Raw genomic sequence first — 14,463 nt, 5'->3', positions numbered from 1 at the left:
TACTATTTGTTTTTTTGATACAAAAGCTAGCCAAAAACTCTCAAATTAAGGCAAACATGCAAGGCCTCTGCAACTTGGTTTACAAAAAGTGAAATTGCAGTAAAACTTTTTTATACAGGTGTATGGGCTTTTCAACCAAAGTATGCATAAAAGTTTACACAGATGTGTTCATTTTTTTGCTTGGACCATCAAGTCTGATAACACATTTGCATAACTACTGTAACTTAATATTTCTTTTTTTCATATCTGAAAGTTGTAAAACATGAGAAAATTAGTACAAGCACTCAAATACAAAACTTTATTACATGTACTGGTTCATATAAAACAAAACTTCACATTATACAAGTAATCATATTTTCTCCATATGACTTTTTTTAATATATAAATTAGCTCTATTTACATTTTATTTACAATTAAGTTTTCTAATGGGGAAAATGAAACAAAGTATTTTTCAGAAGCATAAATTAATTTTCTTAAAGAGCACATAAAACATCTGGCTATTTTATGATGCAACAAAAAGGCTAGCCACATCTTGTATGTTAAGCTGTTAAAATTACTTCTGATTAAAATTTTTCAAAATGGATGACCAGATGATTGGTGAGGACGGGAAAAACCATATGAAGTACCTGTGGTGTCAGCAAACCAGCTCAGGTATCAGTGTTATCATGGGACTATACATGAGAAGCCAACTAACACCACCCCTGAGAAAAAAGAAAAGGTGGGATTTGGATGTTAACTAGAAGTTAGGACTGTTCTGATGCACATGTAGTACTAGACTTGACAACAGTTATAAAGAAAGAACCCATATAGTTAATGTATAATGTATGTAAATGAAAAAAGTTGTTATGGTTTGTTTTCTATTAAGGTATATGTGTATTGATGGGCTTAATTCCAAAATGTTTACTCTAAGTAACCATTTACTTACACTGAGAGCAGGTCTTTTGGAATCTGGTCCCTGGTATAAGCCTGTTTATAGACGGGCCTTACACCGAAGTAAGTCACCTACACAGACAGCAAGTCTTTTGGGATCAGGGTAGGCTTACACTGAGAGCAGCTCTTTTAGAATCTTGCCCTATGTCTTGAGTGATAATTTAATAAAGGTGTTAAGACTGTTCTGATCCCTCAACTGAGCTAAATGTGGGCTACTGTCCTGAAGAATAAAAACAGAAGGGATATGCATATGGTCACTGTCTGCCACCCGTAATAATAATAAAAGTTAGTTGGCTGACCTATTAAGATAAGGAAAAAAAATTCTCTCATACAAGCATTACCCATGCATCCACATACAATGGATATGGACAAGCAAAAAAAAAAAACAATTTTCAGTGGACTAAATGAATTAAAGTGCCCAAGTGAATTAGCCTTCATCTGGCACTAACCTTGTAGGATTAAAAAGGACTTGTGCATTATGAAAGCTTTAACTTTCTTCTATTAATTTGTTAGCTTGTTAACTGGTATAGTAATAAGTTCCACTTTTTTTTCTATTTCTGATTTTTAAGCAACAGTGAAGCTCAAAGATAATTCACTCCATGTGGGCACTCACTAGTCTGCTTACAACAAATACTCTAAAAACGTGCCAGAAAAACTTACAATCTGGCCAGGGGAAAAGCCTAGTGTAGCTGCAGGATGGTCCATTAACAGTTTTCTTACCAAGCTGTTAACAAAGACATCCACAATAAATTCCATCTTTACACTAGGGAAAAAAAAACAAGCATAGTCGTACTCCAGCCTTGGACATCTGAAAACAAAAACATACAACAATGACATAACTTTAGTATCATCAAATGTTACCTGTTTTGAAAAAATATATATATATTGATATGAATAAAAAAGGAAACACAGAAGCTGTGTCTCTGGTAAAGTGAGTGAAAAAAAAAACACAGGATAAAACAAATTTTACGGAGCTATAACAGATAAGTACTTATGAGACAGAAATGGGCAAAACTAAATTCCAGTTAAAATGCTACACTGACTATATAATGCTCTGCAGCAAAACTATACAAAAGTGAATATTTTCTTCAAAGTAATGACAGTGCAACACCTGTAGGTTTCTAGCAAATGAGTTCAGTGTCTTAAAAAAAAAAAAGATATATACTCATTTTTAGTTGAATCAAGGACTGATGTTAATGCACATTAACAAATGATATACATGCTTCATTTGCTATGTTTGTCCAATTAATACTTTCCATCCTCAGAAAGATAATATAAAAAAATTTGCTTATGAAGGGCTGAAATAAAAAAGGTGAGACCTATGAACTCTCTTATAAATACAAAGCAGAATATAAAAATATGTGCCCTGGACGCTCCAAGGACAGATTTGAGCAGAACTTGTAAATTTCTATTTTGGTGTTGCTGTCCAGTGCTCTGAGGATCCCATGGCCTAGTGCACAGGCAAAGTGCACCAAATAAAATCACCTCTTTCCTGTTGGTTGTGAGATGCACGCTTTACCTTTGTAAATTATGACCAGGCTTTGTTCAAAACAGGGACTACTGGGCAGACTAGTTATTTGTATTTTGAAAAATAGTTGCTCCCAATAGCCACTATTCTTATTTCCTTGCGAAATCCAGTGGCAGAAAAACATATACTACTTTAAACTACCATCAAATGTGCTGAATGAAACTAATGCAGTTTTTACCAAAAGGAAAAAAGTGCCGAGTGGTATTAAGCAGTAAATGCATAACTAGGAAAAGGATTACATGTTCGCTAATGAATGTCAGCAAAGCCCACTCTAGGGACACTCCTTCCAAGTTAGCCATCTTGTAGTATTTTTCAGATGTTGCTTTACATCTGAAAAGGAGGCGTGTGCAAGTTAAAAAGTAAGAATAAAGCAGGGTTCATGTGTAGACACGTGGCTGGCTCAGTGAGAGCCTCTGTCATTGGCTACATCCTGCAGTCTTCTCATTAAGGCAGATTGATTTTCTTGGCATATTCTTTTTGCTGGAGATTCGCTTCCATCCTCAAGAAGAATACCTCGTTTTTTGGTTGGTGTCTCTCCACTCTTGATCATGTTGTTAATGTCTTTCAGCATCTGAAATATGAGAATGGAGAATAAAACTTACATTTAGCAGCTAACTCCTCCATAAACTGAAATAAAATTAATTAAAAAGCAAGCAAAACTTGTACTTTACTTAAAAAAAAAAAAAAAAAAAAATCTACAGTGGTAACTCTCACAAATAAACTGGCTGTACTGGTGGTGTGCAAACATAACCTGTGTATCTTAAAAGACAGCAGATCCTAAACTGAGAAAATACAGAATGCATTAGTTTACTATGTTCTAAAAACACAAGCAGTACTAATCCTGTTTCTTTCAATATAATGAAAAACTCGGGTACTATTTTCTTTACTAACTTGTAGTGACTGTAACATCCCAGCTAAGCTGGAAATTAGAGTTAAACGTTGCTTGTCATTATCTGACTAAAAGTTAAAACAGTTTTCAAGAGAACTTAGTTATGGCACTCTAGTAATTATCTAACTTACACTGAACAGTTATCCACGTTTAGAGAAATGCAGCTTAAGGGTTTATTTTGACACTACCTGTCTAAGAATTTGGGAATGGTATGAAAGGAGATACTGGTTTTATGAAGTTATTGTTAGAATGCTGGCATCTCAGAAATGGAAATTAAGAAATTTGACTAAAAAGTAGCCACCATTAACATAGTGTTCATGTGACTGGTTGAAATGGTGGAAAGAATGAGTGCAGGATCTCATTAAGCAAGTACCGATATCAACTTACTCCACTAGTCCAAGAAAAGAAGAAACATCCCATACACAAGTTTGCACACCGGTTATCACTGTGCGGGAACTCCTTATGAAAACTGTTGAAATTCACAATAAAAAGTGTCAGGACCCAGAAACGGCAACTAGTCCAACTTTATTCACTAAAACAACCACAATTAGCACTTTTGTCTGTAATAAACAAACTTCATCAGATGAGATTCACTTGAATAGTCCACATTTCAAACATATCCCATCATCATGTGACTTCCAGTGTATCACATCTATATACAATTATAAGCATTGTAAAATACATCACATAATACTAACAGAACCACTTAAAAAGATGAAAAATGACTAAACAGCCATTAAAATAATTAACAAATATATATATATATATATATATATATATGTGTGTGTGTGTGTGTGTAGAAACACTCAAAACTGGGTGAATAGATAACTCATTTAAGCCTGAACTTGCACTTGGATTACATTTCAATTGCCACAGCAGTTCCTTTTTGTCCAAATGCAACCCCAAGGGACCACCCCTTGGCTTTTCAATCAACTTCTCCAAAACAATGAATTTAAAACTGTGCTGGATGCAATTTAGTGTGCCTAGCCAAAGCATTTGTTTCTTGTGCTTTAGAAATTGTATACATGTTTTATCCTATCTTTTGATCCTCTTTCTGTCCTGCCCACATGCAAGACTCGCATAGGGCTGCATACACCACTCTTTGTATTACATTTATAATTACCTTGCATTTGATACATCTTCCCAATGATAACTGTCTGGGTATATTTTATATAGGGGTAAGCTCTACAAACCCCACATTTTTTCATGGTAACATCTTGATTGTCTGAGGAAGAATTAACAGGCATTTCCAGGAAATCTTTTTAAGTTTTTACTTTTCCTGAAAATTATTGTTGGCTTGTCTCCTAACTTGCTAGCCAACTCATGATCTTCCCTAATAATTACCCATTTTTTCATAGTTATTATTCTAACCTCTGCTTGGTCTAAATAAAAAGTGGTGATAAAGGAACTCTTGTATGTATCAATAAGAGCCGAAGCAGTTCCACTTATTCGCATCATTACTTCAGGCCCCCCATTAAATAACCTCCAGCCTACTTAGAGGGCATCAACTGTGGTTTTAAAATAGGCACATATACATTGTTCTGTCTTTTAATCATGACTTCATCTATGGATGAATCGACAAAGGCTTCAGGATATCCATGTCCAAAAACATGGATTTTAATAAAAAACATTCTTCCACAAAGTCTTCATATGATGATGCCATTTGTGCTACCCGAAACAACTCTCCTTTTAAAGCTGCCTTTTTCTGTTGGAGAGAGGGATTACTTTCAAAATGTAAAAAAAAAAATTGAATACGTGGGCTTCCTATATATTTTAGACACCAAACACCCATTGGTGTCCTTTCCAAGTGCCACATCCAGCTACGCAATAGCTAGGTCATTCACCTCAAATGAAAATTTTAGAAAACCAATACAGCTGTTGATGTATTCTTTGAAACTCAAAATGGTCTCCTTTTGCCATGTCCACAGGAGAAAAATGTCATCCTGGTACCTAGTGTAGTTGGTCCAGGATTCTTTGAAGCTACTGTTAAACAAAAACTTCTCCTCCCAGGTAGTCATAACTGCACTGGCATAGATGACCGCAGAAACTGCAACCATGGCAACACCTTTTGCTTGCAGAAAAAATGGTTTTCAAAAAATATGTAGTTATTATGCAAAACCAATTCCATAAAATCGCAAAGCAAATTAATTTTATCTTGATCTAAATCACAGCTGTTTTAAAGGTTGAAATTCATTTTTTTTAACTTAGTGTTTTTGTCATTATTTTAGACATCACTACCAATCTCCACCCCCCTCACAGCTGTGGCATTCTTTGTGATGGGGCTCAGGGGCACTTTTAGTTAACTTAACTCCACCCCTGACAGCTGATATGCTTGCCTCTGTCACTGTGTGGACTTACAGTGCCACCCATCTATGCATATGGACTTCCATGCATGTACAGTACAGGCTACCATCGCCAGCTTGATGTCAAGCATATGTCCCTAATCTGGGGCTGCATAGGGCACCAGTATGCACTAACACTGGTACTGCAGTGACTTGACTGACCTCTCCCACCAGGATGGGCAGGTCAGTAATGTCCACTTACTTCCACACCAGCTCCTCCAGAACTCAAGCCACTATTCAAAAGCACGTCTTCTGTGTACCAGTCAAGGCTTTATCCTTCTGTACGACGGAGATGAGCTGGGTTCATAGGTAGGTACTAGGCTATCGGCCCTGGGGCCTATACAAGCCCAGCCAAAAAGGTACCATGGCTTTTGCCACCCAAGAAAATTATTTTCTTGTGCCACTGTCGATCAGAGCCACAGAAGTGATCCCCGGGGTAAATTTCCTATTTCCCATCCAATCATCAAGATTTTTCTTGAAGAGTGCTAATGAGGAGCTTTGTTTGATATAGGTAGTTTATTCCAGAGTATGGGAAGTCTCTGGGATAGGAATCCATCCCTCCGGCATGTTCTGTTTATTGTGGTGACAAGGTTTAAGTCCCTAGAGCGTGAAGCTTGGAGGGATTGGGATATCTTTAAGTGCAACATGTCCAACAGCTCTGGGTTTGACATAGCTTTGTATGTTAGGCAGAGATCACCTCTGAGTAGGTGATATGCGAAGGAGTAAAGCTGGAGTTTTTTGAGACTGTCTGCGTAGGGCATCTGTTTGAGGCCGGTAATCCTCTTTGTGAGGTATTTCTGCAGCCTTTCCAGTTGTAGATGTCTTGTGAGGTACATACCAAAAGGGGCGTTGTACTCTATAATGGGTCTAATGAGTGATGAGTAGAGGGGAACAATGACCTCTTTTTTTATGGATGAGAAACCTTTTGTGATGAGGTGTGCCACATAGAAGGATTTCCTGACTACTGTGGCAATGTGATTATCAAAAGAGAGATTACTGTCTACCTGTGTTCCAAGGTCTCTTATCACACTTTCGGTGTTAGACTACCACACCTATGTGGTAGCTCATGGGTACAGAGTTTTTACCAAAGGGGATAAGAATGCACTTTTTGGCAATGAGCTAGAGGCCATGGCTTTGACACCAGGCATCTGTCTCAGTGAGGCCCTTTCATAGGATGTTCACATCGTTAGGAGTTTCGATTATGGCTCCTTGTTTGCAGTCATCTGCGAACTTCATTAGCCAAAGACCTTCTCTGTTAGCCTGTACTTCAGAGAAGTAGATACCAAACAGGAGAGGACCCAGGACTGAACCCTGTGGTACTCCACTTGTCACTGGTCTGAAGTCGGATTTGGAGTCTGCTACTTTTACAGTGTGGGTTCTGTCAGTGAGCCAGGTGGCAACCCATCTTGTGACATAGGGATTTATACCTAGTTTAGTGAGTATCTATAATTCCAGAGATTATATTAGAGAGGGGGATGGTGTCGAAAGCCTTAGCAAGATCTAGATAGGCTGTGTGAACCACCTTACCTTTGTCTGCGGCTTTGGTGACTGCTTCAAAGAAGTCTATCAGGTTTAGGAGACATGATCTGCCTTTTACAAACCTGAACTGGGAGGGATCCAGAGTTTGGAGATTACCAATGTCTTTGTTTATAAGTTCCATGATGATACGTTCCATGGCCTTGCAGACCAGGCTTGTCAGGCTAATGGGGTGGCAGTTCCCAGGGTCCGTGGTGACTCCCCCCTTATGGAGTGGGATAATAAGAAGTTATGTACCTACCATAACGTTCCATGTTAGTTGTCTTCTCTCGCCTTCTTTCTTGCTTGATGGGTTCGGAGCCGATCCCTCGGCTCCGACTCGGCACTTGCTAAGCTCGAGAGTCACTTTTACCAGCTCGAGGCAGCCCCATATCCCATGATGCAAGGCGGTAAGTACCCAGATCTCGTTTGCTGACAAAGGGCAATAGCACCAAGCATAAAATACTTCCCAAAGGAAGAAAGAAACTTACAGATGGAAAAAGGACCAGGTCTGAATGGTCTTTAGCATAATAGTTTCTTATACAAGGTCTGTCCAGGCCAGGGGGAAGGAGGGAGGTCAAGAAAGAAGGCGAGAAGACAACTAACATGGAACGTTATGGTAGGTACATAACTTCTTAATGTTAAGTTGTCAATCTCGCCTTCATTCTTGCTTGATGGGACCGCGTCCCTAGCACCTCTATCCTGGGTGGCTCAATGGAACAAACTCTTGAGGACTGTAGAGCCAAAACTGGCTCTGTCCCTGGAGGCCAAGTCCAATTTGTAATGGGAAACAAAAGTGTGAGGAGTAGCCCAAGTGGCGCTGCACAAATAGTGTCCAAAGGAAGTCTAGCTTGAAAAGCTGTAGAAGTAGCTAAGCTCCTAGTTGAATGTGCTTTAGGTTTTGAGCACAGCTGTTTTCCCCTGAGCGTATAAATTTCAGAGATGACCGAAGAAAGCCATCTGGACAAAGTCACTTTAGAAACAGGAAGGCCTTTTTTATTATCCGCATAGGAAACAAAAAGTTGATCAGATTTTCTAAATTTTTTTGTTCTGTCCAAATAATATCTAAGTTGACGATGGACATCAAGATAATGTAGCTTTTGTTCAGCTCTATCTGAATAGTTAGGGAAAAATACCGGGAGATCAATGGATTGATTCAAATTGTTCTTTGAAGCGACCTTAGGTAAAAAGGTTGGGTTAGTTCTCAAAGATACTCTGTCTTTGTGAAAAACCAAATAGGGGGGTCGAACCGAAGGAGCATGAAGTTCAGACACCCTCCTGGCAGATGTAATAGCCACTAGAAATAACGTTTTCCAAGAAAGATATTTCAGGGAACAAGAAACAGCTGGCTCGAAGGCCGGAAGAATCAAGGATGTCAGCACTAAATTTAGATCCCACTGAGGAGGAGGATTCCTGATTGGAGGTTTTAGTAGGAAAATTCCTTTCAAGAAGGCCCTGCAGAGCCTATGGGACATAATATTATGATCTGCTATCCCCACATGAAAATTGGAAATAGCAGCCAATTGAACTCTGACTGTGGAAGAAGAGGAGCCTGCATGAAAAATCTCTGCTAAGAAGTCCAGAACTGCCTGAACAGGGGCAGTAAAAGGATCAATATTTTGGGCCTTAGCCCAATAAGAGAAACGTTTCCATTTGCTTGTGTAAATCCTCCTGGTAGAGGATTTTAGTGAAGCTACTATGATGTCTCTAACTGGATTAGAGATCAAAGGAAGCCTGGCTAAGGAAGGAAGTGGAGCAACCATGCTGTGAGGTTGAGAGAAGGGATTGACCGGTGCAACTGACCGGATTGGTGAATCAGAAGATCTGGCACTGGGTCCAGATGCCACGGCTGCACCAAAAGGTGATGATGGAGGAACGGGAACCAAACTTGTCGAGGCCAGTAAGGGGCAATGAGAATCAATTTGGCTCTCAAAACGGTAGCTTTCTGGATCACCTGAGGGATCAGAGGAAATGGAGGGAAGGCATAAAGAAGTCCCTGGGGCCAATCCTGGGTCAGAGCGTCTCTGGGGGGATGGCCTGATAGAGGGAAGAGGCTGAAGAAGTCTGGACATTTGCTGTTTTGGGGAGTAGCAAAAAGATCGCAACATGGACAACCCCATTCCAGAAAAATCTCTTCCGCTATAGATTGCTTGAGAGACCACTCGTGAGGCATGAGGATAGCTCTGCTCAATCTGTCCGCTATAATGTTGGTTTTCCCAGGGATATGCGTTGCTACCAGAAACCGATGAGAGGAGATCGCCCATTGCCAAAGTCTGAGCGCTTCGACACAAGGGGTAGGACTTGGTTCCGCCCTGTTTGTTGATATACCAAACTACAGACATGTTGTCTGTGTGGACTGCAATTGTCCCTACGGGAAGAAAGTCGTTGAGGGCTTGCAACGTTAAAAGCACTGCTCTCATCTCCAGGACATTTATGTGCAGATGGTACTCGAACGGTTGCCACGCCCCATGAACCATCCTGCCCTGATAATGACCCCCCCACCCGATCAGGGAGGCATCCGTGGTGACAGTGGCTATCGGGGATGGAGGTACAAAGTACCTGCCTTGGTGAACCTGAGACGATGTGATCCACCAAGCAAGATGCTCTTTGCATGTCTGTGTCACCAGAATCTGGTGACGCATTGGAAGTTGCTGGTATGACCACTGTGTGAACAGCATCCACTGAAGAAGGCGCATGTAGAATCGAGCCAGGGGAAGAAGAGTAATGGCCGCAGCCATGAGACCTAATACCTTTAGAACCATTCTGGGCTGTATTTTCTTGCTGGCCAGAATGATCCTGACATGAGTCTGAATGTCTGAAACTCTTTCTTCTGTAAGGGTAGCTGACATCCGAACAGTGTTTAAGTTTGCGCCTATGAAGGTAATAGACTGGCAGGGCGATAAGGATGACTTTTCGAAGTTGATTGAGATGCCCAAATGAGAACAAAGGTCTATTGTGTAATCCCTGGCTTGTATAAGCTGATGCCTGGTGGTGGCTGACAGGAGCCAGTTGTCGAGATACGGAAACACCTGGAATCCTTGACGTCTCAGGTGAGCTGTGACCACTGCCATGCATTTGGTGAACACTCTGGGGGCTGTAGTGAGACCAAAGGGCAGGGCTCTGAACTGGAAATGACTGGACCCCAGCTGAAAGCGGAGAAATCTCCTGGAGCGTCTGTGAATTTTGATGTGATAGTACGCATCCTGAAGATCTATTGAGCACATCCAGTTGTCCTTCTGTAAGAAGGGCAGAATTGACTGAAGAGTGACCATTCGGAATCTTGTCTTCCTGACAGACTTGTTGAGTCTGCTGAGATCCAATATTGGTCTCCAGTCTCCCGTCTTTTTGGGGACCAAAAAGAACCTTGAGTAGATTCCGGCTCTGAATGGTCTATTGTAACTGGCTGAATGGCTCTTTTTTGCAGTAGTTTTGCGATTTCTGACTCTGCAATCTCCCTTAGACCGGGTGGTACATCTGGAAGGGAACTTGACGGGAAGGGACTTTCCTCAAAAGGAATTATGTAACCCTTGGATATGATCGACTGTACCCATCTGTCTTGAGTGAGGGAATGCCAGGCTTCTGGGTACAGTGATAATCTTCCCCCGACTGCCTCCAAGGAGGGACAGCCGGGCAACACCTCAGGGATGCTGAAAGGGCTTGTCAGAGAGAGGCTCCCTGTTTCCCTGGTTCTTCAGACCCCCTCTGCCTCTAGAGCGGCGTCTGTTGTTGTTACCCCCTCTGCCTCTAGGGGTAAACTGACCACGTGAATCCGGCGTGACTCCTTGGGATTTACGGAACCACATCTTCCCACCCTTCTGTCCTTTGGGATAAGGCCTAGAAGGGGTGGAAAACGGACTCCAACAGCAGAAAGAGTCTTGCCGTCCTGCTCGCACCTGGTCAAGGTTTCCTTCACCTGAGGGCCAAACAAAGCTGACCCATCAAAGGGAGAATTGTGAAGGATGCCTTAAAGGGATCCGCAAAATCACATAGCCGCATCCAGGCTTGGCGTCTAAGAGCCACACCTGTGCCTGCGGCTCTACTCGCTCCATCCGCAGCATAAGATATTAGCCGCATGGAGGAGTTTGCAATGGAATTGAGGGTTCCTAGCTGAGAAGCAATTTTTTCTTGAGCTCCTGCAGCTGTAGGATCCTGAACTACTTCTCCCAGCTCCTTCAGGATATCCCTCTGGAGTCTGGTGAAGTGACATAGGTAATTCAGCGAGCATAGCAAAGGTCGCTGAGGAAAACATCCGCTTACCGTACCTATCCATGGTCCTAGAGTCCTTATTAGGAGGATGGACGGGCACGGAAGGATCTGCAAGTTCCTTTTTGGTGGCCGCAGCCACCACCATGGCATCAGCGGGGACACCCTTAGTAAGGAATTTTGTCACACGGGGCAGTGATAAATTTTGAAGGCCTCCTAGGGACTGGCTCTACAGAGTCAGGAGCTGCCCACGCCTTCGTGCAATAACCTGCATAAGGGGTCGAAGGCGGAGACACCCAGGAGGTGGAGGGCCGAGATCCAAACGCCTCTAGGTATACTGACTCATCCTCAGAGGGATTGTTGGTGGGCCAGTTTCCCCTCTGTTTCAGAAGTTCTAGGATGTCTGAGAAGGAGACATCCTCAGAGGGGGATCTAGGGGATCCCTCTGACTCATCAAAGTCAGTATCTGAAGTGACAGACTCGGGAGTCTACATGCTTCCTCTTACAAGTCCTCTTCCTAGGAGGATCTCCCGAAACATCAGGAGAATCCTCGGAAGAGGGGAAATTCCCAATGGGGAAACCTGAGGCGGAGGATCTCTGGGTCCTGTAGCAAGAGAAGTGGCAGAGATGTCAACCGGTACTATAGAGGGAGGAGCTACGGGAACAGACTGCTGACTGATACCAGTGGCCAGTACACTCTTCATCACCTCGAATGCTCCCTCCCAGGCAGGTCCGAGAGAACCCGCTCAAGAGCTAGGAACTCCAGGGGCCACCGAAAGGGAAGTCTCCGAGGCAGATGTCGGAGCCGAGCTCACCAAGGCCGAGGCTCCAAGGGGAAGAGCGGGTTCGGACAAGGGTTCGATGCCACTCACCCCCTCGGAGGAGACCATGGAAGCCCGACCACCGAATCCCTCTAAGGAAGGTCTCGAAGAGGAGATAAGAGTAGAGGCTGAAGGAACAGAAGGGGGTATCCGTCCTTCAGCCGTAGCAGTAACCCTTCCCGAAGACTCCAACTCCAAGCTCTGGGGTAGAGTTGAAGGAGGAACTGTAACGGGGTGTGGAGCAACAGTCGTCTGTTGAGACGGACTGTGTAACATTTGGGCCAGTACCTGTGACTTAAGTAATCTACTGACCACTCTCTCAAGGTCATGATCTGACAGTCTGGAAGACCTTGAAGATCGGCTCCGATGGCTCCGCTCCGATAGAAGAGGTGAAGCCGGAGCCGAAAGTATCGGCTCCAAGGAAGGAGACCTCGATCTCTTCCTGGAAAGAGCCATCGGAGCCGATATTATAGATCCTGTCGGAGCCGACTTCTCGGAGCCGATACAGCCACCAAAGTAACGGTGTCGGAGCCGATCGGAGCCGACACCGATGCCTGTGCCACATGGGTGTCGGAACCGATCGGAGCCGACATCGAAGTGGGCACTACAGATTCGGCACCGATAGCCATCGGCGCCGAAGGCTTTAAGCTAGAATCGGCTCCAGCCGGAGCCGATCTCGACTCGAAACGAGTCGGAGCCGAGGCCGCAGGCTTAGATACAGAAGCCTGGGCCTTGGAAGATTTTGCTGATTTAGGTGGAGCCGACTTAGCCGGAGAGCCCTCCGGCTTAAGAAGGCCCCTAAGAATCAGCTTATTACGTCTCTCCTGCAGGACTCTCTGGCTGAAGGAATGACAAATAGCACAGGAGTCCTGCAGGTGAAGAGGGCCCAGACAATACAGGCAAGAAGTGTGACCGTCTGTCAGAGACATCTTCTGACAGCACGAGTCACACTTCTTAAAACCTGAGACCCTCTCCTTTGACATGGTGCCGAAAAAACACACACACACACACCAGTCAAAATTAACTTAAATAAAATACCAAAAGGTATTCTATAAAACCAACACACACACCCTAACAGGGGGGGGATGGGATAGGGAAAAGTTTGACTAACAAAAAATTAAAGGAGACAGGGATTTTCTGTCAGAAAAGGTACAAATTAAACTTAAAACTATCAATAAAAGGTTTTTTACTGAAAAAGGGGCTTAAATCTCACAAAAGTGAACAACTTACCAGGAGCTGGTAAAAAGAAGACCTCCTAAGTGAAGCGGCAAACGAGATCTGGGTACTTACCGCCTTGCATCATGGGATATGGGGCTGCCTCGAGCTGGTAAAAGTGACTCTCGAGCTTAGCAAGTGCCGAGTCGGAGCCGAGGGATCGGCTCCGAACCCATCAAGCAAGAATGAAGGCGAGATTGACAACTTAACATCCATTGCTGTGCACCATTCAGCAGGCACAAAGCCTGAGGTGAGGCTGATTGAACATGGTACTTGGGTAGCGTGACAGTTCGTTCTGTAGTTCGTGTAGAACGCAGCCTGGGATGTTGTCTGGTCCCATGCATGCTGTGTTCTTGGCTTTGAACAGTGTGGTTCTTTCCTGTGCAGCCGTGATTACAGGAATTTTGCATTCTTCCGGTATAGAGATGGGCTCTTTAGGGGGTGAGAGGGGGGTAAAGTTAGCACTGAACCTAGGGGGTGAGAGGGGGGTAAAGTTAGTACTGAACCTATCTGCCCGGATGTTAGCAATATCAGTTGGGTCTGTATATTTAGTGCCATTGTGCTGTAACTCAGAGCAGATCTGAGTGTTGTCACTGAGATTCTTGACATAGCTATAGAATGCTTTGTGGTTGTCTTTAGAATCAGTGGTGATTTTGTTTTTGTAACTAGCTTTGGAGGATTTTATCAGGGATCACAGCTTCTTACTGAGGCTGACCAGGGAGCTCCTCCACTCGTGGGATTTTACTCCCTTTTGCAAGAGTTTCTTCCTTCTGTTGTACAGTTTGTTTATGGCAGTGGACCACCAGATTGGCTTCCTTTTTTGGAGGATAGCGTCTTGGTTCTGTTTGGGATAGCACGATCCATGCACTCATGTAAGTGCTTATAAAGTGCAATTGTGTAGGATTCAGTAGTTGTAACTGTATTGTCCATCTGCATGGGTGTCATGAAGTTCACCACTTCTGTCTTAAAGCATGAAGTTGGCTTTGGAGAAATTTTCTACCATGGTTTCATTAATGGAGG

At 43.1% G+C, this 14,463-nt stretch overlaps 1 protein-coding gene across 1 annotated transcript in view; it reads right to left on the bottom strand.

Moving 5' to 3' along the window:
• Nucleotides 1–284: 284 nt before the first annotated feature.
• RBL2 (RB transcriptional corepressor like 2) overlaps nt 285–14,463 on the bottom strand; it is a 910,854-nt gene continuing 896,675 nt past the window's right edge. The window contains exon 24 of the mRNA XM_044082019.1: nt 285–3,029. Within this exon, the coding sequence (XP_043937954.1) occupies nt 2,859–3,029 (171 nt within the window). The 3' untranslated portion in view covers nt 285–2,858. The remainder of the gene's footprint in view (nt 3,030–14,463) is intronic.

Source organism: Protopterus annectens, chromosome 8.part1 (assembly GCF_019279795.1).
Source record: "Protopterus annectens isolate FY-2018-M chromosome 8.part1, PAN1.0, whole genome shotgun sequence".
NCBI lineage: Eukaryota > Metazoa > Chordata > Ceratodontiformes > Protopteridae > Protopterus > Protopterus annectens.
Note: the sequence above shows the minus strand (reverse complement) of the source record. Positions and strands in the feature narration are given on the sequence as shown.